Source organism: Sminthopsis crassicaudata, chromosome 1 (genome assembly GCF_048593235.1).
Source record: "Sminthopsis crassicaudata isolate SCR6 chromosome 1, ASM4859323v1, whole genome shotgun sequence".
Taxonomy (NCBI): Eukaryota; Metazoa; Chordata; class Mammalia; order Dasyuromorphia; family Dasyuridae; genus Sminthopsis; species Sminthopsis crassicaudata.
The window spans coordinates 561347009-561373388 of NC_133617.1; the positions used below are offsets into that span (position 1 = coordinate 561347009).

The window sequence follows — 26380 nt, forward strand, 5'->3', positions numbered from 1 at the left end:
AGGTGTCCCTGGTATAAAATATTCACAGGGTCACATATCTGGGCATCTTAGAGATCACTGAATCTAAATCTTTCATTTTACAGATACATATAAGGTTCAGAGAAGTCAAATGATTTTGCCAGAGTAACACAGCTAAGAACTGCCTGAGATGAAATTAAAATCTTCCAATTTCCAAAGAGAATACACTATTTGACTTATCAGTGATTCATTCCTTATTCATGGCAGAGTCAAAAGGTGTGATTCTGGTATTTGGAAAAAGCCAAAAATCAACCATAAATCATACCATAAGTGTCAGTACTTTTATTAATGGAAGCCAACTTAAGAGCTCTGCAGTTTAAAAAGTATTTTCCTTAAGACTATTCTCTGAAAGAGTGAATAGAATCACAATTGTACCTTTTTGTATCCAGTAAGCATCAGACTCAGGAATAGAACCAAAATATTCTGACTCTACATATGGGGCTTCTCCGTGACACAACAGAAGCCTGTCAAATAGGTTAGAAATTCCATTTTCCCCTGGCAAAGTAACTAGGAAAAGGAGAATGCTGGCACTGAGAAAAATGCTGGCAATCATCTAAATCCTTGTCATAAACAGACCAATGGTTAAAAATAAAAGGGATCAAGTAATTTCTTCTTTTTCTGGAAATATCAGGAATGAACTCAGAACACTATAAAATGTTCATGCAGGAAAGTAGGAATCACTATTATTATAATCAGTGTTAGGAAATGGAACAAACTACTCCTATGTGGAAACTACAAAAGGTTTTTGAAACTACAAATGTTTTTGAAAAACTGGACAGAAAATTGTATTTTATATAACAGAAATTTCTGGAGTAGCTAACCCTAGCAATGTAGCATTAAAAAATTGTAAATGCTAGCAGAGCCCCTGGGCTCTGACCACACAGACCAGGATATGCATACTTAGGACAGAAATGCAAGAGCATCTGGAAAATTACTGCTGGGTCACTGCTAGATGAAATCTGCTTTGAGAATCTGGGAAAGACCAACAGAAGTGATCCATGCTCCTGAGTCTGGACACTGACCTATTGTTCAGGTTTTTGTAGGGGTCTAGAAATCTTATTATTTTGATATATCCCTAACAGCTTTTTGTTAAATAACAAGGAATTTGCAGCATTTGGCCTGCCTACTGCTGAGGGTTGATGTTTGGTCCAAGGTGGGATCATGAGGCTGGGAAATGCTTCCACTGAGTGTACTGATAGTATTTATTGACTTTCAAAGTATTGTGCATAGCTATGCATTCTCAAATGATCTCAAATGAAAGAGGAATTTTACTATGTACTATAGAGATTGAACCACATCATCTAATTGGATAAGCCAGTTACTCTAGACTAACATAATAATCTAAGACAACACCCACAAAGGGGCACAGCAAAGAGAAAAGACATCTGGAAATTACAGCAGCTACTACAGAATGTTTTTTCTTTCAACTGTTGGGTGGTAAGCATTAAAAGTGTTAAAAACATAGGAGTGTGATAAGAAAAGATTAAATATAATTGATCATAGCAGATCACCACAGCTCCCTATGGACTCAATGAGGCAGCAGCACGTCATAGTGAGTAGAGAGACCTGAATTCTGTTCAAGTCCCACATTTAATATATTAGCTGCAAAATTATGGTCAAGAAAATAAAACTCTTAGTGCTCCAAGCAACTATCTAAGATAATAAGAAATGACAATTCCAGTTCCTCAAATGGTGGCAGCTGGATTACTCAGTAGATAAAATATTGACCTTGGGGTCAGGAAGACTTGAGTTCAATCCTTCCTTGGACACTTAATTGCTGTGGGACCCTAGGAAAAGCCATTTAATCTCTAGAAGTTCCAGTTTCTTTATTTGTAAAAAGGGGTTAACCTCTGAAGGTTGCTATGAGAATAAAATGGGATAATTGTAAAATGATTTGCAAAATCTTAAAACACAATATAAATGCTAGCTAGTATCAATATATATCATTTACATTAATAATACAATATATGCTATATTATAATAAAATGTATTGTTATTTTCCCCCCTAAAGACTTAGGGACTTTTCTTGCTAAAGTACTGCTTGATGTTCATAATTTAACACTCAAGATATTAAATGCATTTGTTTAATATTAATATGTTTTATTCCACTGGAAATAAAACAGTAAGATATATGGGGAGGGGGAACAGAAAGAGGTTTGTACCTAGCTCCAGGTTGTTGTTCGGTCATTTTTCTGTCATGTCTAACTCTTTATGATCCCATTTGGTGTTCTCTTGGCAAAAATACAGGAGTTATTTGCCATTTCTTTTTCTAGCTCATTTTATAAATGAGGAACTGAGGCAAACAGGGTTAAGTGACTTCCCCAAGGTCACATAGCCAGTAAGTGTCTGAGGCCACATTTGAACTCAGGTCTTCCTACCTCCAAGGCTAGCACTCTATCATTGTGCCATCTAATTGTCCTTGGAGATAGTGCCTCCATTGATAAAAGTATAGCACCCTCCAAATACTGAAAAATGAGAGCAAAGTAACAGGTATATACAAATCATTGGTAATTATTAACCCAATTAAACTAACATAAACACAAACTATGGTTATTTTCCTGGTACTCTTTAAGGCTAGTCCCTCCCCTCTGAGATTATTGCCAATTTACCCTATATACAACTTTTTTTTCTTTTGGGTATACTTGTTTACATGATTTTTTTTTTCCATTAGACAGTGAGCTCCTTGAAAGCTGGAATTGTTTTTGCTTTTCTATTTATTCTTATGCTAAGCCTAGCATCTGACATACAGCAGGTGACTAACAAATATTTGTTGACTTATTCCAGAAAAATCAAGGGACTCTTCTTATAGGGACTTTCAGGGAACTTTCCTCAATTGCCAGCAGCTTATTAAAGAGCAGGAAAGTGAGGTTTGCTGGATTAGTTATTTTTAAAACCAGCATAACCAAGATTCTTTTAGGAAACCTATCTGAAGTTTCAGCCTTGTTGGTCATTCATTGCAATCTTCTGTATGAGGGCTGGGACATTCCACTCATTATATTTATAGATAGACTGATGGAACTCAGGGATGTTTGTCTTATATTAGTGCTGGAATAGTAGTTAAAGTGCAGGACTTAGATCTTAGTTCAAATTCTGCCTCAAGTATATTAGCTGTGTAACCTTGAGCAAGTCACATTCTCTCAGCCTCAGCTTTTTCATCTATAAAAAGGTGAATAGCACTATCTCATAGCATTACTCTGAGAATCAAATGAGAAAAAATAAATAAAATGTTTTGCAAACCATAAAGTTCTATACAATGCTATGATGATGATGCAAGCAATTTTCCTTATGTAAACATGTGAAAGACAGTGAAAATATCATCTCATTAATTGAAGACATGAAGCATTGCACTCATTTCCAATAGGGGGAATAATGGGTTTATTATTCTTTCCCCATTTCTTTTGATTATTTAAAAAAATTCTCATTTTCTTTTGTTTCTAGAGTCTATAAAAATCAAGTCATTTGCAAAAGTAAGTCATGAATTTCACAGGATTAGCTTTCCCCCACAGACATCCTCATGCAGGTCAGATTTATACTCTACATTAATGACAGTTCTCCTAATATTGTTAGCAAAATTAGTTTTTTTTCTGATGATTGCACATTTTCTATAATGGTTAATTCAGTCCAGGCAGGATCAGAGAGTTCTATGAATTGGTTATAATTAACATTTGCCAAAGGTGTTCAACGTAAAACATGAGGCTGAAGTACTAAGCAACTAGAAATAGAATATTAACCAATTTTTATCAATTATTTAAATATTTCATCACCAACAGATTAATTCTTGCCTTCAATTTGAGGCATAGCATAATCAATTACTTGCTATCAAACATATACATATAAAGTATTCAAAATAATGCTTACAAATAGTTTTTAACTAGTAAGTAAATTTCCTTTTCAAATATTGGACATAGATGCTTTAAAATATTTTTGAAAATATTTCATCTAATTTGAACTAGTTATTAAAGACCATTTTCTGCCAAATATGATATTCACATCTAAACTTCTCTACCTGGTATTCTCTAATATAATCTACCTTTTCACAATAACTCCTGGTCCAGGAAAATTGTTTTACTCATCATCCCTAAAATATTATTTATACTTACCTAACTTCACAATTTTATTTATATTGGTCTATCAACCTAGAATAGCTTACCCATTTCTTTTGACTATCCAAATCATATCATGCCTTCAATATTCAGTTCAAAGGCCAACTTCTCTACATGATTTCTTGGACCATTCCCACTCATAAGTATTCTGTCCCTCATCTAAACCCCTGTATAATTTATTTGGCAATTACGCAAATGCTGCCTTGTAAATTCTATAGTGTCTCTGCCTGTGGCTGTTCTTTAAATATTTTTATTGCTAATTTCTCCCAAGGTTATTGTAATATCTCCAAAGAAATTGTAAACTGTTTTACCACAAAAATAATAGCCAAGGTTTATTACTTTGTATCTGTTAGCGTACCTAGCATGTGTTTAATAAATATTTGTTAAGATCTGTGGGCGAATTTGGCATGAAGAGGCGAATTGGTAACATGGAAATCCATGCAAAATTATATTTTCCAGCCGTCATGTTTGGGCATATTCCATGACATGAATAGGATGGAGGGTCTAGTTTTGTGACAAAGAACTTGCAACAGTAAGATAGAGAGAAGGCATCTCCAACTAATTCAATCCACTAACTCCATCTGAAAACAGTTTTTTATACATGGGCAAAGTATTTTGTTAAGCACTGAGACAAGGCAAACAAAAATAATACAATATTTGCCTCTAGGAGCTTACATTCTACTGAGAGGAGGATACAATATATAAACATATCATTCAAATGTGTTAGACAATTGGGGGGTAAAAAGGGACATTAGAAAGTAGAATCATCCCTGAAGATTAAAGGAAGCTAAGGATTCCAAGAACTAGACTCACAAAAAAAGGACAGTTTATACAAAAACATAAGAAGAGGGGGTGGTATATTGAATTTGGCAAATAGCTTATAGACCATCTGGAATGTGGAATATAGGAAGTGGATAAGTATGAATAAGGTCAGAAAAGTAATGGTGGAGCCAGATTGCAGAGTGATGAAAAGGAACCATTATGAGAGATGTTATGGAGGTAGAATCAATAAGAATGGAGAGTTGGTTGGCTATGGGATAGGGGAACAGCAGAAGGAAGGATCTAGGATAACTCTAAGATGATGGACTTGGATGACAGAGATGTTCTGGGATGCTTCTCCATGGCAACAGAGTTTCCTGGGTACATTCAGGGTTACTGATCCAAATTATCTTCCCTTATTCCAAGACAGATGGTGATTAAGTATTTTCTGGAAACTCTTTATTCCTCATCAGTGAATCAAAATGGACCTTCCAAACCAACCCTTTGAGAATGAATCAACTTTTATATAGTGTTGGTACAAAAAGTATCCACACATAAATTAGAGACTATGCAGTACAAATTCTTATTTTAGAGAGATGAGGAAATGGAGATCCAGAGAGAGGAAGTGCCATTCCAAGTCATCTAGAGAGTAAGTGATAGAGCCAGTATTTAAACCTAGATCCTTTGATTGTTGACTTGATTTTTTAGGAAGTATCATGGGAACACATTCAGAGTTGGTAGAAAAACTTTCTCAGTCTTTTCTCAGAATCCATCTCTGTTCTAAGGGCTGCTTTGGCTGCAGACTGTAGTTTCAACTATTCACATGGTTAATTTTAACCCTTTTTAACCCATCATATAAATCATATCCCCTTAAGTCAGAAGATACTGGAAGTATTGGAATACAGAATATTTCTTATAATGACATTTTGCTTCAAGCCTTCATTTTCCAATGTCACCTACTACTGTTATTCTCACATTGTCACTTTCCCTGCAAGGGTCAGCCATTTCTAAGTAAATTTCAAAGGCTTTTAATTTTTTATTCATCCATTCAATTTAGTCACAATGGGGTACAGAAATGAGAGAAAGGCATTAGGCTCCCTTTCTGCATTTTTTTTTCTCAAAAGAAGCTGACTTTTGCACAAGGAGGGCCAGGGAAGTATAGAGAAGGCAGCTTGGAAAATTGACTGTCTCACTTCTTAGAAAGAGCAATTTAGTTGGTCAGGTTCACTCCTCCATTTTCATAGCTGAGTTTTAGTATACAGTGGTCTACTGGAGGCATTCACAGTGACAGGTTCAGATTTTGATACTTTGAAGTTTGATTGTATAGCATAGTCAGTAAATTAAACCATTTACTTTATCAAGACTCTGGCCTTTATTTAGTAAAGTGGTGTCTATTTACAAGATAAAAGACACAATCTTTGAAACTCTATCTAACGTTAGCATGAAATGCCCATGAGAACCACATCTTTCTTATCTTTTGAAGGATTAAAATCCTTTCCATATAAACTTAATGTATAATGTTACAGAAATCCTTTCAGTTCATTTGGCTGAGTGACAATAAAACAATAACAAATCGATATCATATAGCTTTTTCTTTCTTTTTTTTTTTTTTTTAAACTTTTCAGAGTGGGGGGGAATAGATTCAATTTTAGGTTCTCTTAGGAACGTTCTGTCTTTTTATTATGATATAAGGCTTCAATCTCAACTCAAAATTCACCAGGGTATTGTTCATTTTTGTCTTGATTGTATATTCATTTAAGAAGTTGCTGTTGTGTAGTAGAGAGCTAACTGGTATCAAAACGACCTGGGTTCAAATTCTGCCTTGAACACATAATGGTTGTGAAACCCATTAATCTCTCAGTACCTTAGGCAACTTTGAGATTATACATAAAAGTTTTGGAGCAGATTTCATTGTTCATTGATAGACAACTTTCTACCCAAAACCATACTATACTAATAAAATCCCAAGTGCTATCTCCTTATCCTTCATCTTTTCCAAATCCAATTAAAAAGGATGAGAAGATTCCTTTTTTACCAGGTATTTAAGTATTTAATAAATACTATGAACTTTTTTTAGTCAACACAAAGTAAGAAGAGCCAGAAGAAGACCTCTAGAACACTAGATCCTCTATGGAGAAGACATAGAAAGTGATGGACAAATATTTTCAGGATGAGGACAAGGGATGTTATTACTTCACAGATAAGGAAACTGAGGGCCAAGGAAGCTGAAAGATTAGCCAGGACTACACAGCAAGAAGGTGTCTGTGTTTTAAATACAGGTCCCCATCCACTATTCAAACCTTCCTCAAGCTAGGATTTATAGAGGATTATACCCCTGGAGGGAGTATCCATATGCACAACACAAGATCCAGGGATATAAAGAAATCTGTTGGTGTAAGACAATGTTTTGTTCTACCTTCCCTAATTAAAATTTGACATTCCATTAAAGTCAACTTCAAGTAAGCATTAGATCTCTTACTAATTAACAAGTAAATTGAAGAGCATTTATTAGATTATTTACTATTTGCAAGACACTGAGCTGGGCTTTTCTATAAAACCTTGCTTATAATCCAAAGTAATATTTCCCTTCTTCCAGTTATTACAATATGCATAAGCTATACCATACAAACCAGTACTTAATTATATACTCATTCTTCTAATGCTTCCTGTTATCTGAACTACTTTAGAGGAAGAAGATCTTCACCATACTTTTATTAATGTTCACTTTATTTATAACTTTATCCTCTATACGCACATCAAACACTTCAAGCATCTCTTTCCTACTACATAAACCCACTTAATCTACCACTCCACTTGAACATAATACACCAAAGACTCAAGATCTCTGAGGAGGTATGGTGTGAGGTATGCTTTTTTGGCTCTCCCCGGGGGTTTAGAGCACTTTTCATTTTCTGATTTAATTACAGATCTTGAAGTCCGGCCTTGTGATATCTAGCAATATAACTAAATGTCAACTCAAGAATATGAATAAAATGTTGATTACAATAGAAAAACAAGGCAAAATGACACTTGAATGATAGATATCTCAGATATCTTTTGAAGGGATTATTCTAATTAGCCTGGGTGGTAAAGGTGAATGTGAATTACTGGCAAAATTCAGATACTAGGTATATGGAGTACCTTCATAGCACCTACCACAATACTCTATACACAATATTCTGTAATTTGACTGACTTATTAAAGAAAAAGTGAACATAATTCTGAGACAAGATGAATTATTGAAGTAAGATTGATTTTATGTTACTCCCCCTCATACTTTTAAAGTTGTAGCCATATTATTCTCCTTGGTGGCCCCTTTATATTCCAACATCTAGTAGAGTATCTAGCAAATTATAAAAAGCATCATGATTACCAGAAATTTTGGTGCTTGAAGCAAAGGGTTGGGAGGAAAGTAGATAGGGCTATGAAAAACACATCAGATCTTAGTACACAAAGCCCCAACATGGGAGTGGTTTTTGAACAATATATTGTGAGAAACATACAAGTTCTCAGGATATAATGTGTGGGTAAAGAGTACACCAGGGAAGAAGCAAGGTAAGATACTAGAGAAGAATGTAAGGCAGGGTTAAAGCAAGAAAATTCACCTGTGATATTAGAAAGTCTTGGGATCTTACCTTAATGTGCAGCAATATCACTACTGCCTATCTTAGGCATTGCCATGAAAAAAATGGAGACTGCTCAAGATCTATAATATAAAGTGAGACTCAGGGAATAAACTACCTTGTTCAGGTATAGTCATTCTGAAAAGTAAGATCTGTTTCCCAGAGTCCATTTTAAGGAAGCATAGTGATGTAGGAGTTAGTCAAGGGACATAGTAATGAGATAACACAAACACTAAGAAAAACAGCAATGAAATCCTGGCCACAATAAATTGGGATTGAATGAAATAGCACAAACAATAGCAAGACCTGGCATAGGGAGGGATATAAGAAGACTACAAGAGCTGGGTTAGAGAATAAGATAGCTGCCAAAATTGGTCATTTAAATTTCACAATTTTGTATTTCATTTTATTGTTCTTTTTGATGTAGCCATTTGTCATTTTGCAGGTTGCCTAACTGATTTTCAAGTTAGTAGAGAATCAATATAGGGGTTAGTGACAGTATAGATTATTGTTTATTAGCATAATAAGTTCCTATTGAGGAAATGCCTTCTACCATTCAGTACCAGTTTTATAATTTAGATTGCCTACAGCACTAAAATTTTAATTAGGTCTAGGGTCATACAGTTAGTAGAGACCAGAAATATCCCTTAAACAACCATTTCAGATTCTAAAACATATTCTTTCTATGTTATATGCCATGCTACCTCTCAATGTGGTACAGTACAAAAAGCACTAGATTTAGAATCAGAGGATCTGGGTTTAGACTTCAATTCTGTCACTTGTGTGACCTAGACGGACTCATTTAATCTCTCTGTATATTAGTTTCCCCTTCTACAAAATAAGGAGAGTGGAGTACATGAATTCTTTTCCACCTCTAAATCTATAATTCTATGATCTAAATGTATTATAAAATGAAAATGCAGCAATCAGAGAATGCAAGAATTGGTAGCTGCATTTTAATTTTTTAAAATATATTTAGATAACTTGGTAAGGTTATTTAATCTACTTTCATCTATATCTGCTCATAAGTATTATAGTTCTTAAGTAACTTACAACACTGATTTCAGCAATATTTTCTTCTCACAACAACAAAAATATTTATAGTCAAGATTGTACATCATTAATCTGAATTTTACTTTCCACTATGTCAGATGATAATGTGAGGATATTGTATTGAATACAATACTGTTATAAACTTCTCTACCTTGGCTGCTCTCTGATAACCAAGAAGGTTGCTGGAGCTTTAGTTACTGCTGTTGGGAAATGCCAAGACTAGCAAGGTGTCAACCTCATCTCCAACACTCTGTCTTTCATTGCTAGCGGATGGCATTACAGATCCTGAAGTATGCACCAGCTTGAAATAATCTGTCAGTGATGTCTAGTACTTGTGTCATTTGAGATCCTTAAGGATCTCCAGGATGACAGCAGTTACAAACATTCTGGTACAAAGTTTATCTCACATCTTTATTTTCTTACTAACAACATCACTGACTTTGTATGCTTGGGCTTAGAGCCCAAAGAAATTTCACTACATTTTGGGTCATAATTATAACACAAAACTTGAGTTTTAAAGGCAAACAACAAAAATACAGAACAAATGCACAGAGAGTTCTTTAAATAGTGGAGTAAAACAAGATTTGTGAAGCACCTAGTAGGATACCAGTCATTTCACAAACTTGTGTGCATTATTTTCTCTGCTGCCCATAGTTGCAAATGTATATAGTTGTCAACACAAAAGTGAAAATGAGGTTACTAATAAAATCATATGAATGCTTAAAGTCACAAAATTTAAACATACAAATATTGAGAATTGACATTCTCTCTCTTACATACATATATTTATTCTAGCATATATTACACATATAGTACATGTAACACATGTATTATATGTTAGTATATATTATATATAGAATGCACTATGTATAATACATGCATGCTTATATATTCCAGTGTATATTTTATATGTATGTTACATGTTATATCTGTAATAATGAATATATAGTAGACATATATTGAGCATATACCATGTTTGCATATATACTGAACACATGTATCTGTATGTATATATTAAACAAAACTAGTCCTTCACCAAACTAGAGGTAGGGCACTTAAGTATCTTTGATATCCTCTCATATTTTCTCTTTGCTTATTCTCTATATCTCCTCCTGCCCAGTGTACTAATGTCCCCACAGATACCTATTTAAAGCTAATCCCATGTTCCAAAAGTATTCTCTTGTCTTTTGGGATCAAAACTTTTTCACTCAAACATCCCAAAACCAGCTAATTGCAATTGTTCCCTCTATCTGATAATCACATTTACAATAAGGTGGTTATAACTAATAATTGAATTTGCTACTCTTGCCCCAATCATTAATTCATTCTATTGGGAACTTAGGGAGACAATGTTTTTTAGCAGAAAAGAATGAATCTCCAAATAGTAGAATTTACTACACCATAGCACATAGGCAATCATTGTTTTGAGATAAAAAGGACAAGGCATCTTCAAATCTCACTAATAAGGTCATAATCAAGCCAAGAATGCAGAAAACCTTCCCAGGATAAACCATTCAAAAATTCAACATGTTTCATTTAGAAGTACTCACAGGTCGCCATGGATGAGGCCGTAGATCTGGGAAATGCTATGGTGATAGATTCCTCGAAGGACAATTAAGAGTAAAATCACCACAAAAGCTGGAAGCCCCCAACTCAGAATAAAAAACAGGAGATAACGTCGCTCTGTGTGCTCATCATTCATGACCAGGATGTACCAGAAGTTCACAGACTACAGAGAGAAACAGACAATACATTGGTTTTTGGACTGACATGGAACATACCCCTGCCTGGCTTCACTGTAAATAGCAACCTGCTAGAGAAAAACAGAGTAGTGTGTGTGTCCAATTCTATTTTAACATGAATTTCATAGTTATCTGATTAAATGGATTTCATTAAATGAATTATATCCATCCACTATGTTTTGAAACAAAGATAAAAAAAAGATAAGGTTAGGGGGAAAAGAGGTTTATAAAGGGACACAAATATTGATTTTGTTCTGACTTTTAAGTTGAATATGAGCTTTAAAAAAAGGAAGTTTGGGGCAGCTAAATGGTGCAGTAGATAGAGCACCAGCCCTGAAATTAGATATCTAGATATCTAGATATATTAGATATATAGATAAATTAGATAGATAGAAATAAGACTAGTTCAAATCTAGTCTTAGACACTTGACACTTCCTGGCTATGTGATCCTGGGCAAGTCACTTAATTCCAATTGCCTCAGGGGAAAAAAAAAGTTCTTGGAGTCATAAGGTAATCTCCTGTTTTCTGTTCTTTGAATACAGCCATTTCATGTTTGTTGATTACTTCTGCTCCTGATAACAAAAAAAAATTTTAAAAAGACATAGTATTCATTTTTCTAAAAATGCACTGATCATCATGGTGAATCACTTAATATACTTTACTATTCTAAGAGCTTTAAGGGACTTTCAACATATGCAAGGAAAATCTGAGATTAAAGACTAAGGAAGATATCACATCACTTTTCCCTTTAAAACTCTCCAATGAATTTATCATATATTGTTGAATAATATATACAAAACAACTGATCCAATTAGTATTGTATTATTGTAAGTTACATGAAATCAGGAGTCTATCTTTCACCATTTTCTTACACATTAAATGCCTAAGAAATACGCCTTATTAACTATGCCCAAAGGGCCATATACTCTTTGATCCAGCAGTGTCTCTGCTGGATCTATATTTCAAAGACATCTTATAAAAGGGAAAAGGACCACTTGTGCAAAAATGTTTGTAGCAGCCCTATTTTTGGAGTGCAAAGAACTGAAAACTGAGTGGATGCCCATCAATTGGAGAATGGCTGAATAAGTTATGGTGTATGACTGTAATGGAATATTATTGTTCTATAGGAAACAATGAGCAGGATGATTTCAGAAAAACTTGGAAAGACTCACATGAACTGATGCTAAGTGAAGAGAGTAAAACCAAGAAAATATTATACAGAGCAACAAGAAGATTATGTGATGATTAACTGTGATAGAATTAATTCTTTTCAACAATGAGGTGATTCAAGACCAATAGACTTGAGATAGAAAGAGCCATCCAAATCTCGAGAGAGTATGGAAACTGAATGTGGATAAAAGCATATTATTTTCACCTATTTTTACCATTTGTAGCTGTTATTATTGTTTGCTTGTTTTTTTCTTTCTTGTGTTTTTGCCCCCTTTTGATCTGATTTTTCTCACGAAACATGAAAAATGTAAAAATATGTTTAGAGGAATTGCACATGTTTAACCTGTATTGGATTTCTTACTGTCTGGGGGAGGGGGTATAAAGTAGGGAGGGAGAAAAATTTGGACCACAAGGTTTTATAAGGATGAATCTTTAAAACTACCTTTGCATGCATTTTTAAAAAGGCTATTATTAGTAACAGAAAAAGAGATACACTCCTTATTGTTATTTTAAGAGTTAAATTGTGCAAGAGCACAGCCAGATGTCATAAAATATCTTAGGTTTGCTAAACTGTTATTCCTGAATCCCTCTGAAGCACCATTGAAGTGAATAAAATTGAATTGAACTGAATCAAAAAAGAGCTCCCTTTTATCCCCATTCCTTAAGGCTTCATATTACTTTCTTGTTAGGATTACAAGGTGAGAATTCAGGTTGTCTGGACAATTACAAGGTGAGAACTCAGGTTGACTTGACAGTTCTCTGGCTCAGATCTTTGGTTTGGGCCTTTAAAGGGAGTTTATACCTTAGGAATCCTAAAAGGAGCAAGTTCATTGGTTGGAGTACTTCTTCCCAGAAGCCCTTGCATTATCCCACGCCCATTCTCTGGGAGGATAAAAGAGGACAGCACTCCAGAGAGAGGAGAAGTCTCTGCTCTACATCAGGCTTGATGCGGCTCTCTGCAGGAAGGGAAGTCACTTCTCTGGACTAGAGTTAATGGCAACTGTCTGGAGACAATGGTTCTCTACAGGAAGAAGAATCTGTTCTAGAGATTTGAGTTGACACAGCAGATCTCCTCCCAGAGAGCTATCGGCAGCTTCTGGAGACGACAGCACGCTACAATAATTGCTATGGTCCAGTCTAGCTCCTCTGAAGGGCTCAGAATAAGTCCTTGTCAGGATAAGTTAAAGTCCTGGCCCCACATGTGGACGCCAATTGTAGCGTCCTATGACTGAAGAACCACAAAGTAATTTCAAAGAGGAAGTTAGAACACTAGCAATAGGATGGGGGGGGGGAGGGAAGTACTGTTGGAGATCAGAAAAGATACTGGGGGTGGGAGAACTGAGCCAGGAAATCCAAAAAAAAGAGGTGAAGAGGGAAAACCCATCAAGCAGGGGACAGGTTGTGAAAGAATAGGACAGGAAAAGAAGAATGCCTGTAAAGCAAAGAGGCATTTTGATTTTAACATATCTTAACAAATCAAGGAGATTAAATTCTAAAGGAGACACACATTTATAAGAACATGGACAATATATGTGCAATGAAAACAAGGCAGCTTTGTCAGGGAAGGGGAATCAGGAAAGCCTCTTCATGCATAAAGCTGCACTCACTCTGAGTCTTGGAGGAAATGCAGAATTTCAAGAGGCAAAGATGAGGAGGTAATCATGATTACATGAGAGACAGCCAGTATAGACACAGGAATAGCAGGTGGAGTATTGTGTGTACAGAAAAAATCCAGATAGAGGCTAGTATGGAAATAATCCTGAGATCAATAAAGGTAATAATGTGTAAAAAGAATGCAAAAGTAGAACGGGGCCAGATTGTAAAGAGATTTAATTGCTAAACAAAAGAGTTACTATTTGATGCTACATGGCACAATGGCTAGACTGGACTTGGAATCAGGAAGACCTGAATTTATGTGATGGACTTGGGTCTTTTCAACAAAGAGGTGATTCAGGTCAATTCCAACAGACTTGTGATGGAGAGAGTCATCTGCATCCAAAGAGAGGACTATGGGGACTGAATGTGGATCAAAGCATAGTATTTTCACTTTTGTTGTTGTTGTTGCTGCTGCTCTTTGTTTACTTTTTCTTTCTCATTTTTCCCTTTTGATCTGATTTTTCTTGTGCAACATGATAAATGTGGAAATATGTTTAGAAGAATTGCATTTATTTAAATTGTATTGGATTACTTACTGTCCAGGAAAGGGGGAAAGTGAGGAGCAGGGAGAAAAATCTGGAACACAAGACTTAGCAAGGGTGAATACTGAAAACTCTCTTTGCATCTATTTTGAAAAATTAAAAAAAAATTAAGGAAAAAATAGAAAGACCTTAGTTTATATCCTGCCTCTGACACTTATTAAATGAAGGATCATGAGCAAATCACAATCTCTTTCAGGCTCAGTTTTGTTATTTGTAAAATGAGGATAATAATAGCAACTATTATTCTAGGTTCTCATGAAGATCAAATGAGATAACATTTGTAAAGTGCTTTATAAATCTTAAAGCACCATGTATAAATGCTCTTTCCATTATTATTTTTAATAGCTAGATTTATACAACTTACAAGGTTGGCAAAACATTTTATAAATGTTACCTCATTAGATTCTTACAGCAACCCTGAGTGGTATTTGTTAATTTTATCATTTTACAAATAAGGGAATTGAGGGAAGGGGCACTCAGTACAGTCAGAGATTTAAAGACTGGCCTGGGGTGAATCAATTGCTCAGTCTGTCTCTCTCTCACACACACACACACACACACACACACACACACACACACACACACACGTAATAAGTATATAAGGCAAAATTTGAACTAAGTTCTTTCTGACCAGGTCCAGTGCTCTATTGCTGCCATTTGAGTTAACTGAATAGGAAGGAGAAATTAATATGACCTATGATCAGTCAGATGTTAGAAATATTGACTTGACAATTGTAAATTGAGACATGAAATAAGTGAAAGAGTTGTGACTGGGACATGATGGAGATTCAGCAAAGAAGCCCAAGACAGAGCTTTGAGAGTTGTTTAAAAAAAAAAAGGAGTGATTAATTTCACTAAAATCCACAAAGAAGAAAATATTCAATGATAAGCAATGGTTAATGAAGTCAAATGCTACAGAAAAATCAAGAAAAATGAACTGTTAGAAAAGGAGAAAGGTCCACGTCCATCTAGAGAGTTCACAAATAGTGCTCTACTATGCACTTCTCTCCCCTTTCTATTTGACCTCTGAATCCTTATCTTGGTTGTGTAAAAGTTACAATAGCAACAGTCTTTACAAGGTAATGCTTTCAAATGACACAATAATAGCAATGGCAGGGGCATAAAAGATTAAGGAACTCAGTGGTCACCCTCAGCCTTTTCACATGAGAACCCTGGCATCTGAGAAATTGCAACATTACAATCTGTTATTATGAAAATACACACTTCCAAATAGCTACCATGATTTTAATATGACTTGTAAATGGATTTGCATGTTATTTATCATAATAGCATCTGCATATGTTACCTAAAATCCATTTTTTTTCTCCCTATATATTTTGTTTGGCCTTAAAAAGCAAATAATGACAGTACTTATTAAACATTTATACTCTCAGGAGTCCCCAAGGGTCCAATAGACACAAATTGAGAACCCCCGATCTAGTACAATTCCTCAAATATACAGACAAGGAAATGAAGCTTAGAAGGCATGACATGTCTACTTTTATACAGGTAATGGATCAGTCAGTAGAAGACCTAAATCTCCTGAATTCCATCCAGTTCCCTTTACACTATATTATAATGACCTAATTTCCTATAAAATACAATAATTAAGCATACCTAGTTTAAGTGGCAACTTAACTTTTTTAAAAGATGGTTTATATTTTATTACTAAATTCTCATCATGTCTATTTAGTCTTCATTAATCATAATTTGTTCCTCACCTGGCTAAAAAAACAAAACTAGGGCTTGTAGAAGGGCTCTATACCAGCCAACATTAGCACTATGATACAGAGGATTTAATCCAAATCCAGCAATCCTTTATTAAATATCAATAATGTTTAAAATATCATGTTAGTGAAATGATATAAAGTGAAATAAGCAGAACCAGGAAAAAACATTGTACACAGGAACAGCAACGCTTGTATAATGAAGAATTGTAAATGTCTTAACTATTCTAAGCAATATAATGATCTAAGACAATCCCAAAGGACTAATGAAGAAGCATGCTATCTGCCTCCAGAGAATGAACTGATATTATTTGAAAATAGACTGAATCATGCTATTTTCACTTTCATTCTTTTCTTTTTATTTAAGTCTTCTTGTATAACATGTCTAATATGGAAATGTTTTGCCTTACTGCACACGGAAAACCTGTATTTGATTGCTTGCTGTCTCAGGGAGGCAGAAAGGGAGGGAAAATAGGAGGAATAGAATTTGAAACTCGAAACTTAAAAAAAGTTTTAAAATATTTTGACATGTAATTGGGGGAAAATGAAATATATATTTGAAAAATAAAGCAAAACCAAAAGTTGAAAACCCACAAAGCATAAAATAAAATATTATGCTAAGCTTTCCAGATACAAAGATAAAAATAAGTCCAAGTTCTCACATTCCGTCAGGAACAGGAGAATACATGTAAACAGATGATAATCTGATGAGGAAGGAATAAGCATTAACAACTAAAGGGATCAGAAAAGGTTTCCCAAAGGAGAAGATAATACATAAGCCTACTTTGCATTCTATTAAGGAAGAGGTAAGGAAGGGGTATATTCTAGGCATAGGGGATAGCTTGCACAAAAAAGATTTAATGGACTGCTGAGTCTGGGAAGATAATGAATTCTGATTTGAACATGCTTAATTAAAATGCCTATTGGCTATCCAGGTGGAGATGTCATATCTAACAGGAAGTTTAAAAAGAGCATGCATTTCATCCAGACTATGATCTCAGCAAAAAGTGTTATGTGGTTAACAATCCTAGAAATTTCTGAAATGTCAAAATTGACTAAAAGAACATAGTTTTAACATCTGGCATTTAACTGTAATATATATTAGTATAAGAATCACTATGTGAATCTTAGAATCATATATTTAGAACTAGAAGAATATATATTTAGAACTTAACACTCATCTACTTCAATTTCCTCATTCTTAAAGAATCACCACCATCTTGGAGACAATAAGTAGCAAAACTAGAATTCAAGTCCAGATCTTCTGAGTCTAAACTCAGCATTCTTCCCTTTGAATGCTTCCATTTGCTTGTTTTTACAGATGAGATAATTAAGATCCTGAGAAGCAAAAAGATTTGCCCAAAGTAACACTGCTAGGTTCCATGATCCTAAATACAGCATTCTTTTAACATTCTACATGTCTAAGGAAAGTAAGTTATAAATATGTTAAAGCTTTGAAAATAACTTTATTATTATACTATATAATTTGGTATTATGATTATTTTATATATATATATATATATATGTATATATATATCTATTATTTTCTTGGATTAGGGAGTTCTTGGTAAGAATTTCCTACCAGTGAAGATGAGCATCACATCTATAACTTAGAATTTTAAAGAGCTGCTTGTAGACACAGAGGTGAAAGACTTAATGAAAGCCACAAGCTAGTATGACTCGGAGGGAAAACTTGAACTCAGTTCCTTCTGACTCTGACGCCCTATCCACTATGCTATTGATATTATATTTCCCATTTTGCAACATAGAAAACTGAATGTCCAAGAGAATAAATTACTTCCCCTTGGTCACGTAAATAAGCTTTGCTGCCACACTCAGGACTGCAGTTGCCTATTTCTTAGTACAGTGTTCTATTTCTTACATCATGCTGTCTCATTCCACTGTCTGTTCACTTCTTGCCTACAGGCACTTTTTAAGTGCAATTGAGTTTCATTATAAAACAGAACATCATTGGCATTAATTTGTTTTCACTGAAATTTCCATCTTTCATTAAGTTAGAAAACATCAAAATTTCCCTCTGTTTATATCTCAGAACATTCCTGTTTTTGCTCCCCAGTCTCTTCACTTGCCTAATCTGTGAGAAATCAAGTCTCCCTGACATGAAGGCCAACATGAAGCCCAGCAATAGAAGGAGGATGGCTAAAATTAGCCCTCTTCCTAACCTTCTTCACTGATTTAATTCGGGAACATGAAAGGTTTTAAGAGCAAGAGACTGATTACTCTGATAAAAGTGACATGTACAAGAAATATTGGACTCTTAAAGGCTCAAAAAACTTTGAAAAGATCAACAATTACACCCATGCAAAAAAAAAAAACAGCTGGGATGAAAGAGTTACTTCATTAAAAGGAAAGAAAATAAGAGCAAGGCCATACAGAATAATAACACTTCTAAGTTTCATCTGAGTTGAATGACTTAGATCATTTCCACTCACACACACAGTTTCTAGCATTAGTCCTTTCTAAACTTGGTGATGTAAAGAAATTTAAGAGTTCCAGTGACATTATTTATAATCAACTATTAAAGCACAGCCTGCAAATGATCAGCATCTAATATAAGGTTAAAGATTTCTAAAACTGAAATAAACATTCATAACTTCTCAAAATTAATGGATTAATAAACTTAACAATGTGTGTGAGTGGATGTGTGTGTACATGCATGTTTGTGTGTGTTTGTAAACTACTGAAAATTAATTTAATAAAAAATATGGTTGTGGCAATGTTTATGAACTACAGGAAGCCACTTAAATGAATATATGATGGTGTGGATTTCCTTATAAAAAGATGTGGATAATGATAATTAAAACAAATTTTACCAAGAGGAAATAATGTCAGCATGCCTTTTGAAGAATGAGAAAATATATTTATATGCATTCAAAGTAAAATGGTGTATGCTTGTCCATACTTGAATTAATTTGTATCTCTTGGGTTTTTCCTGATTAATCAAGTCCTCATATAATTGTATCTATAACACGTAAGAAGCCATTAGCTGCTGCAACCTATTTCCCTCTTTAGTAGGGGGTTTACACACAGGAAATTAAAAAAAAAATATGCATGTGAATTAAGATTTGTATCTTTTGTTTAGCAAAATACAGCACCAATTCCTATTAAAAACACTACAGAGCACAGTGTAAAGAGAACTTTACTTAAAATAATTAGCAGGATCTATCTAAAACCTATAGCAAGCATTATTTGTAGTGGAAAGAACAGGGGTGAAACAAGAATGTCCATTATTACCACTATTATTAAAAATTATTCTAGAAATGTTGGTTTTAGCCATAAGAAAAGAAAAAAAATAAAGGAATTAGAAAAGGCAATTTGGAGATTATATGATGGTATACTTAAAGAATCCTAGAAAATCGTCCAAAAACCTACTGGAAACAATTCACAGCTTTAGTAAAGTTGCAGGATATAAAATAAAATCATAAAATCATCAGCATTTCCATATATAACTGACAAAGCTCATTAGCAAGAGATAGAGAATTTCCATTTAAAATTGCTATAGACAAAATAACATATTTGGGGGTGTACCTACCAAGACAACCCAAAAATCATATGAACTCAATTACAAAACACTTCTCTACAAAAATAAAATCAGATCTAAACAATTGGAAAAATATCAACTGAGGCCGAGCTAATATAATAAAGGTAACAATTCTGCCTAAATTGGTCTACTTATCCAGTGCTATACCAATCAAATTGCCCAAACATGATTTTGTAGAATTAGAAAAAAAAATAATAAAGTTCATCTGGAATAACAAAAGGTCAATAATGTCAAGGGAATTAGTAAAAAAAAATACAAAGGACCGTGGCTTAGTAGTACCAAATCTAATACTATATTATAAAGCAGCAGTAATCAAAACCATTTGATACTGAAATAAAGAGTGGTGGATCAGTGGAATAGGTTAGATACATATGATGCAATAATCAAAGTCTATAGCAATCTAGTATTTGATAAATCTCCAAACTCCAGCTTCTGGAATAAGAACTCCTGACAACAATTTGCAGGGATAACTGGAAAATAGCATGTCAGAAAATCAGCATAGACCTATATATCTCACATCCCATACCAAAATGAGGTCAAAATGGATACATGCTGTGGGCATAAAAAATGATATCATAAACAAAATAGAAGAACAAGGGATAATTTACTCAGATCTTTGAAGAAGAGAGGAACTAGAGAACATTATGAAAGGCAAAATGGACTACTTTGATTACATTAAATTAAAATTTTTTGCACAAATAAAACCAACAGAAACAAGATTAAAAGGGAAGTACAAAGCTGGGAAAAAATCTTTATATCCAGTATTTCTGTTAAAAGTCTCACTTCTAAATATATAAGGAACTGTGTCAAATTTATAAGAATACAAGTCATTTCCCAAATGATAAATGGTCAAAGAATATGAACAATTTTCAGATGACAAAATTAAAACCATTTATTATATAAAAATGCTCTAAATCACTACTGATTAAAGAAATGCAAGTTAAAACAACTTTGAGGTACCACTTTATACCTCTAAGATTGGCTAAGAAGATAGGAAAAGATAATGATAAATGTTGGAAGGGAAGTGGGAAAACTGGGACAATAATGCATTGTTGGTGAAATTGTGAAATGATCCAATCATTCTGAAAAGCAATCTGGAACTATGCCCAAAGGGTTATAAAGCTATGCATACCTTTTTGATCCAGCAGTGCCATTACTGGGTCTATACCCCAAGGAAATCATAAAGGAGGGAAAAGGACCCATATGTGCAAAATTTTTTATAGCAGCTCTTTTTGTGGTAACAGAATTGGAAAAAGAGTGGATGTCCATCAATTGGGGAATGGCTGAACAAAGTGTGGTACATGAAGGTGATGAAATATTATTGTTCTTTAAAAAATGATGAACAAGCTGATTATAGAAAAGCCTGGGAAGAATTATATGAACTGATGTTGAGTGAAACATGCAAAACCAGGAATACATTGTACACAACAACAGCAAGAATGTGTGATAATTAATTATGGCAGGGTTGGTTCTTCTAAGCAGTTCAGTGATGCAAAGCAAATCCCAATTGACTTTGGATAGAAAATGCCATCTGCATCCAGAAAAAGAGATATAAGGAGACTGAACGTTAATCAACACATGCTATGTTCACTTCTTTTTTTTGGTTTTTTTTTTAATCTCAATAAATAAATAAGAGATTATGTTTTTTCCCTTTTGCTCTGATTTTTCTCTCCTAACATGATTCATAAAATGAAAATGTATTAAAAATAAATAAACTTACAAAAAAAGTTATACTTTTTGGAAGAACTCTCAAAATGAATTTTTAATTTTGTTATATTTATTCTTCAAAATTCTTGCTTACCATCATCTATAATTCTCCAATAGAATTTTCCTTAGGTGCTACTTCTAGTACTGCTAGTCCACATTCCTTCCTAGTTTTTTCCCCTTTTATTCCCTTGATATTATTAACCTTTTATTCTTCCAGATGAATTTTATTACATCTTTCTACCTCTACAAAGTAATTCTTTTGTATTTGATTCATAACACATTGAATAAATAAATTACTTTAAGCAATATTTATTTTTTATTATATTTGCTTGACTTACTTATGGGTAATTAATATTATTTCAGTTATTTAGATTTGTATTTATTTGTGTGAAATGTTTTGCAATTGTGTTCATGTAGTTCCCATGTGTTTTGACATACAAACTCCTGAATATTTTAGACTATGTTATTTTAAATTAATATTCTCTTTCTATTTCTTTCTGCTGAATGTTGTTGGTAATACACAGAAATACTGATGACTTGCACGAATTTATTTTATATTCTGCAAATTTTTTAGTTGCCTTTCTAAGATTTTCTAAGAAAACCATCTTGTCATCTGTCAAAAGTGATAGTTTTGTTTCTTCATTATCTGTGCTTATTCCTTCAAAATGTTTTTCTTGTCTTATTGCTACAGTCAACATTTCTAATTCAATATTAAATAATTATGATGATAAGGAATATCCTTGCTTTCCCCCTGAACTTACTGGAAAAGTTTCTAGTTTATAATCCCTATTATAATGTTGGCTCTTGGTTTTAGACAGATACTATCTATCATTTTAAGGAAAACATCATTATCCCAAGATTTTCTTATGCTTTTAATAACAATATATGTTATGTTTTGTCAAAAGCTTTTTCTGAAGCTATTAAAATAATTATATGATTTTTTGTTGTTTTTGTTAACAATATGGTAAATTATGCTTAGGGTTTTCCTAATATTGAACCAGTCCTGAATTCCTAATATAAATCTGCTTCATCATAGTTTATGATTTTTATGACATATTGCTGCAGTCTTCTTGATAATGTTTTATTTGATTTATTACACAATATTGCAATATTCATTAGGGAAAGTGTTTTTTTCTGCTTTAACTCTCCCTGTATTAGATATAAAAATCAAATTTGTGTCAAGGAAAGAATTTGGTAGAATTCCTTTACTTATTTTTTCAGAAATAGAATTAATTGCTTAAAATACTTGTTGTATTCACTTGTAAATACATTAGGTCCTGAGTTTTTTTTAAATGAATCTCATTTCTTGTTCAATTTATTTTTTCTAGAATAAGATTAAGTATTCTATTTCCTGTTTTGTTAATTTGGGTAATTTATATTTTTGTAAATATCCATTCATTTCATTTAGATTGTCCTTATAACATATAATTGGAAAAATAGTTTCTAATAATTATTTTTATTTCATCTTTGTTGATTGAATTAACCTTTTTATTTTTTAACTGAAAATGTTTTCTTTCTTTTTAAAAAATAAAAGTAGCTAAGTTTGTCTATTATTTTTTTTAAACAGCTACTAGTTTTATTAATGGATTTTTATTTTAAATTTGATTAAACTCTTTGATTTTCAGGATTTCTATTTTGGTGTTTGGGAGTTTTAATTTGTTAGCTTTACATGTTTTTTAGTTGTATGTGCCTATTTTAATCTGTTGATTCTCTCTTTTACTGGTATCAGCATTCAAAAATATGCATTTCCTTCTAAGTACTACTCTGGCTATATCCCATAAATTGTGCTATGTACTATCACTATTGTAGTAAAGACTGTTTTACTTGGTTTTTTTTTTTTGCATTTTCACACTTAGCAAGGTGCCCAGAGTAAATACTCAGAAATGTTTGTTTACTAATTTAATAATGACCATTAAAGAATAAAACATCTAAGTTCAATGAATGAGCTTTATTTGACATGAATAAGAAAATGAGACTACAAAACTATAGACAGAGGCTTAGGATAAAAATCCAATATTTTCCTAATTGGATGATTTTTGAGTAGGTTCCAAGTCATATTATTAGGTCTAGGTAAAACAGAGGGCCACTAAAGTGCCTATGACTTTGTGAGAGTTCTAGAAGTTGAGAAAGTGGAAATGATGTGTTCATGTTTAGTTAGAGCATTTTCTAGTGAGCAATTGAAAGAAAACTGCAGTGATTGAGAAAGTCCACAGAAGGCAGGTATGCATCCATACTGAATACAACCTTTAGATACAATCACTGAGCTAGTGGTCTGAAAGTAGCCAAAATTTATACTATACTCCCATGCTGTTTACTTAGAGTTTGACAACTTGCTTTTTATAGGGTATAGAAGGTAGAGAATGCAATTGAATGAGCCAAGTTTTTATACCATCTGGTATATACATTATCTGTCATCCATCTCTGCCTCTGTCTCTCTATCTCAGAAGAGAATATTAATAATGATGAATTATTTTTCCCCCACGAACTTTAACCAGAATAAAGAAAGATTTCAAGGCACTTGAAAATTATTTAGCTTAAAAATACTTAATCAAACCAGTTTCTCAAACTGTACCAAGCAAAGGTATTAAAAAAAGCAATAAATAAGATAAAATAAATATCCTTTATTTCACTCTTCTATGAGCCCGTGGCAAAGGGCAAGAAGCTTCCCATAGTTTTGAGTGAGGCTAGTTACTGAAGTCATTTCATTTTGTGTAAAAAAGCTAAATTTTATCTGATCTTTGTCATAATTGATTACTTTGTAGGACATTTGCCAATAATTTTTCTATTTGGTTTTTGCTATTTTGTACTTCTCCATATTTCCGTGCTGATTTGAATAGAGGTCTCACATTATCTCCAAATCTGGTCCATATAAAACTTGAGATCGGTAATTCTTTTTTTAATACCTCTTGTGAGAATATGGTAGGAGGAGAGAGAGAGAGAGAAGAAGAATGGCAACAAAAGAATAAGACAAAGAATAATAATGATTAAGAATTAATATATTTTTATTTGAATAGAAGGTAATGCAAAAAAAAAACCCCATCAAACTCTACAATTACTATGCTCTTATATGGTAATTTTGTTCATTTGTGTATTTCTTTCCTTTCAAAAATATTTTATTTTAGGAATATAGTCTGTATATGTAGAATTCTATATCTGGACCAGTATGTCACTAGACTAAGAGAATATCCAACAGAAATATCTACATCCAACAGAAACACTGAATTTTCTGACAGCACTGGTTCTTTCCTATAAAGATCAAGCAGAAAGAAAATAGAATTCAATTTAATTCAATAAACATTTATTAAGTATCTTACTAGCCTATAATCCATATTTCATGCAACTGCCAGATGACTTTCATCTACCCTCTATTTATAATAATGGGAACTGATTATTGCATATGGTTCCATGAGAATTTAAGCTTCTTGCAGAGAGGAACTATTTATTTTTAAAGGGGAGATATCGTCAGGATTTAGCACAGTGCCTAGTACATAGTAAGTTTTAATAAATGTTTGTTGACTGAAAGATTGATGTACAGATCTTATCCTTTCACTCCTTAACTTAAGCTTTTCATCATTACTAATGGCATATAAATGAAGTGCAAATTCATTAGTTTGACATTCAAAGTCCTCCATAATTTGACTCCAATTTAGCTCCTCGGTAGCTCCTCGGTAGCTCCTCGGCCTCATCACATACTACTCTTCAAACAAATTGGACAATTTGTTGTCTCCAATTCCTATGTCCCTGTTTTTCATGTCTCTGCCTTTGATCATTCTGTTTCCTATATATTTGGATGCCTTTTTACCAGTTGTAATCTTAACTATGCTTCAAGATTCAGTTCAAGTGCTAATTTCTCAATAAAGCTTTTACTAATATAACAAAAAAAAATTCCCTCTCTTCAACTCCATTGTTTCTATTAGTTTGTATACATTTATTTGTGTCCTGTTACATTACAATAGTTTGGACACATTTTGCATCTTTCTACTATATTGCAAATTCCACAAGAAGGGACATTTAGAGTCTCATTCATTCATCCAGTAATTTGTTTGCTTATTTGTCTTTTCCATAACCAACATAAAACTCTAGATGAATTAGAAACTAAATGCTTTTTGGATTGAATTGAATAAATATGGAGATAAAAAATTTAACTTGCCTTTTAAAATATCCTAGCTCATTAAATTAATTTATATTTCTTTCATACAGAATATTAAGATAAAATATAAATTCCTATTTTATATGTGGCAAAACACAAATTGAATAAGTAACCTAACCCTGACCACATATTAACTAGAATTCAAAAGTTCCTGAACTCCTATTTCTGTGGTCAGACCACAAACCATGAAACATATGTGGCATTCCATTTGAAATACATTGAACTTATTCAATATTTTAAAGTGTTCAAAAATCTTTAGCCCATGCAAACTGTACTTAGCCTACCAAGTACCACAACCACACTAATTTCTATTAATCTTTCAAATCCTAATATTCATTTCCTTCTTTTGTTTCTGTCCTTTAGCCCTCTCTCACATGTCCGGCAGAGAATCATGTAATCTAACGGGACCTTAGAGGTCTTCTGGTCTGACCTCATTATTGGTATAGGAATCTCTTTTGTGTTATCTCTGCCAGGCAGTTAGTTACCTGCTCTTTAACTATTTTCAGTGACTGGGAAACTCATGGCATTTTGATACAGCCTTTCTATTGTTTAATAGCTTTAATTATT

The 26380-nt window shown here is 33.3% G+C and overlaps 1 protein-coding gene across 2 annotated transcripts in view; it reads right to left on the reverse strand.

Annotated features, from left to right (window-relative positions):
- ADGRV1 (adhesion G protein-coupled receptor V1) overlaps window positions 1–26380 on the reverse strand; it is a 710827-nt gene that overhangs the window by 241307 nt on the left and 443140 nt on the right. For both annotated transcript variants that reach the window (XM_074282108.1, XM_074282109.1), the window contains one exon: window positions 11107–11285. In XM_074282108.1, the coding sequence (XP_074138209.1) occupies window positions 11107–11285 (179 nt within the window). The remainder of the gene's footprint in view (window positions 1–11106; window positions 11286–26380) is intronic.